Source organism: Propithecus coquereli, unplaced genomic scaffold (genome assembly GCF_000956105.1).
Source record: "Propithecus coquereli isolate 6110/MARCELLA unplaced genomic scaffold, Pcoq_1.0 Scaffold199, whole genome shotgun sequence".
Lineage (NCBI taxonomy): Eukaryota > Metazoa > Chordata > Mammalia > Primates > Indriidae > Propithecus > Propithecus coquereli.
The window spans coordinates 2412511-2416281 of NW_012144855.1; the positions used below are offsets into that span (position 1 = coordinate 2412511).

Sequence of the window (3771 nt, forward strand, 5' to 3'; positions counted from 1 at the left end):
AAAAAAAAAAAAATCTACGATGGCTCCCATTTTTCTTATAGGAAAAGCCAAAATCCTTACATTGGCCTGTAAGGCCCTACACGATCAGTATCCTTGTTATCTCTCTGACCACATCTCTCACTCCCACCCCTGCTTACTCTGCTCCAGCTGCCCAGGCCTCTCCACTGTTCTGTGCACACACTAAACATGCTCCCACTTTAGGGTCTTTGCATTGTCAGTTACCTTGGCCAGGAATGTTCTCCCCTTAGATACCCACACGGCTCTTTCCTCTCATTTCTTTGAAGTCTTTGTTCAAATACTGCCTTAAAAGTAAGATCTACTCTAACCATCCTACTTAAAATTTCCCCCTTGCACTCCTGATTGCCTTAACCTGGATTAATGTTTTTCCATACCATTCATTACCTTCTAACGTTAGCTGGAGTTTACTTATTTAGTATGTGTATTATTTATGTCTGTCCTCCACACAATAATATAAACTCCATGAAGGCAGAGATTTCTTTCTTCTTTCTCTTTTTCTTCTTTTAAGAGACAGTGTCTAGCTCTGTTGTCTAGGCCAGAGTGCAGTGGCATGAACAAAGCTCACTGCAGCCGTGAACTTGTAGGCTCCAGCAATTTTCCCTTCTTAGCCTCCTGAGTAGCTGGGACTACTGGTGCACATCACCATGCTTGGCCAATGTTTTTTATTTTTTATAGAGACGAGATCTTGCTATGTTGCCAGGCTGGTCCTGAACTCCTAGGCTTAAGTGATCCTTCTACTTCGGCCTCCCAAAATGCTAGGATTACAGGCGGGAGCCACTGTGCCTGGCCAGGAGATTTCTTTTAACATAAGATGCAAAGATGCATTTATCCAGCCTAGGCAACATAGTGAGATCCCACCTCTACAAAATAAATTTTTAAAAATTAGCTGGGCATGGTGGCATGCTAGCTACTCAGGAGGCTGAGGTAGGCAGATCACTTGAGCCCAGGAGTTTGAGGTTACAGTGAGCTATGATCTCATCACTGTACTCCAGCCGAGGCTGACAGAGTGAGACCCTATCTCAAAAAGAAAAAAAAAAAAAAAGATACATTTATCTAGGTGGGTGATCGAGTTTTACTCATAAGAATTGACCCCAATTATGTAGAACATTTACTAAAATCACTGGACAAACATCTGCCACTAAATGTTTTCAAAAGAACATGCCACAGGCAATAGCAGTGTGATTGGAACAAGCAAAAACTAACTCTTAATTTGTTCTAGATAACTGAAGTGGGCTTAAATTCCTTTGAATGTATAATGTTTGGTCTACTTTTATAAAAATTAGTATCATTATATTTAATTTCAAAATCTTACAGTCTTAACTTATTCTTAACTTTCTGTATTTCTCCTTTGAGCTATTTTCTTCTTTCCAACAGAAGGCTGTGAGCTTCTCTTCTGAGGACTTCCCTGGTTTCTGGAATGTTACTACACCTTTTGCAGGGACAGCTCCTTTGTACACACATCAAATGTTCAGCCAGTGAGATACATAAATAGCCTTCTTCATGAAAATGCCATCTATTAATAGATTCACAGTCAATCCCAGCTTAAACGGCTAGCTGATGAAAACCACATTTTTCTATTGGAAGTAACACCATCCATCAGTTTTCCAATTCTATATGGCAAAACTAAATTTTCTATGAATAAATATCACAGCACTTAGAAGGAATACAGCAATGTCACTGTACAAACACGTTAACAGACTAAAATAATGCTTCAGTTTAAGCATCAGATAGGCATATTTTCAGTTAACTAATCAGACCCCTTGCAGCTTGAGGACAAACGACAGAGCCTGATAAATTTGTCCCTCTGGGTGATCACTTGATGACACAGATCAGTTAATTCTGGGTGGCCTGGCATGAACTCAGAGATCATAATAGCCTCATAAACTGTTTCAGGCTAAAGGCAAAAATGATCCACTGTTTTCACAGCGAAAGAGGAAACAAAGACACACAGCACTGGGCTTCTGCCCCTACTAAAGCCTGTGAAGTGAGCTTAACAAGGGCCCTGGGAACCACGTCCACAGCCAGAGCCAGGAGAAAGAGGCGCAAGGAAAGGAAGCACTGGTTTCCAAACCTGCCTTGCACTTGAAAAAAACTGATTTGGATGTATAGGTTTGGAAGGGGTAAGCCTGCTCAAGGTCTCCCTCCCCACCTCGCCTCCCAGAAAGGAGAAATACAGAACAAGCCTGGCGATGGGGGAAGGACGGGAGGTAAGAAAAGATAAGGAGGAAGAGAAAGAAGAGCAGGGAGTTTTTGCTTCACTGCGCTTGTTCAGAAAGCACAACCACCAACAGCAGATGTCTGACACTCTATAAGCCTGAAAACCAGATGATGTATATGAAAGTTATTTGTAAAAGTTTAAGAGTTATACAAGGAATGTTATACAGCACAAATATGCATCGAATCACCCCTGCAAAAAGGGAAGGGGGCACTTTTAAATCTAGCGTTTTCTTCCCGTATCTCTTCCAAAAGGAGCCTCAGTGACATTCCTCCAAGTCACTTAAAACTTTGCTCCAAGGTCAGAACCTCAGACAAGACCTTTCACAGAAGCCCCCAAAACAAAGGCGAAAGACATCAACCGATTTTCTCAACTTCTTTCCAAAGCTGAACTTGGTCCTGCTGATTCTCAGAAAAGCCAGTGGCCGCAGGTGATGTACCTGCTGCTGCGCAGTTCAAAGCCTCCCTCCGCTCTCCTGAGGTTCCGGGCTGTTCCGTTCCTTGCCGCTTCCAGATCCATCTCAGCCTGGGGAGAAACACAGCCTCAGGTCCAAGTGCACCCGCTCCGGCTCTGGGCGGACAACCAGCCCCCTCGCAGCCCCAGCCCCAGGGTGCCGCGCCCGGCGCACGCGTCTCGGCCCGGGGACTCCGGGTAGGGGTCCCGCCGCTCCCGCCCCGCGCCCACCAGCCCCGGGGCTTCCCGCCGCCGCCCGGCGCCTCGCTCACCTCGGACCTCGCGCGTCTCTGGCCGAGCCGCTGGGCGCGCGGGCACCGCCGCCGAGGGGCCTGGACTTTGCTCGCCGCGGCTTCGCCCCCGCCTCCCACGCGCGTCCGGCCCTGGGGATGCCTCCCTCTGCCGCCGGGGCAAGGGCCCCGGCCCGCAGGAGCAGCTCCCGCCGGCCGCCCAGCTCGCTCCGCAGGCCAGGCGCGGGCGAGGGGCCCCGCGCGCCGCCCTCGCCACCGGGGGCGCCCGGCCGCAGCCGCAGCCCACTTGGGCGCGCCGCCAGCCCCGGCCTAGCGGTGCCAGCTGCGGGCGATAAAGCCGCGGCCAGCCTGTTGGGGCCCCGCCTGCTGGGACACCCCAGCCCCTACAAGTGACTATCACACTCCTGCAGCGCTCAGTTTTCTTTTTAAACCCATGCGGGGGAGAGTTTCCAACAATCACAGGGCTGTGGAGGACAGACAGAGAGCAGGAGACTCGCCTCCCGCTTCTGGTGGCATCAAACTCGACCACCTCCAAGGATGGCGAGAGTCAACCAGGACCAGCCTGGAACCATCAACCAGGAGCAGCCTGGAACCATCTCATGCTCCTTGGAGAAGAGGAACGCAGTCAATGCCCTCTTAGTACTTAGAGGCACAGAACTTTAAGAGCCAGAAGGGACTTTAGAGATCGCCTAATTAAAAACCCACATCTTAACGTAGGAAGAAACTGATGTCCAAAGAGGTTAAGTCCTGCCTGAGGCTGCATCAGCGGGACCAGAGTCCAGGCAAAGCCTCCTGAGTCCCAGTACAGAGCCCTGGCTCCCTGTTCTGACCTTA

General features: G+C 49.3%; 1 protein-coding gene across 1 annotated transcript in view; it reads right to left on the bottom strand.

The window, feature by feature from the left end:
- Positions 1-3048, bottom strand: part of ABCB4 (ATP-binding cassette, sub-family B (MDR/TAP), member 4) — an 80206-nt gene extending 77158 nt beyond the window's left edge. Inside the window, exons 1-2 of the mRNA XM_012643513.1 lie at positions 2959-3048; positions 2673-2758 (exon numbers count right to left, since the gene is read on the bottom strand). Of these exons, the coding sequence (XP_012498967.1) occupies positions 2673-2752 (80 nt within the window). The 5' untranslated portion in view covers positions 2753-2758; positions 2959-3048. The remainder of the gene's footprint in view (positions 1-2672; positions 2759-2958) is intronic.
- Positions 3049-3771: the final 723 nt, after the last annotated feature.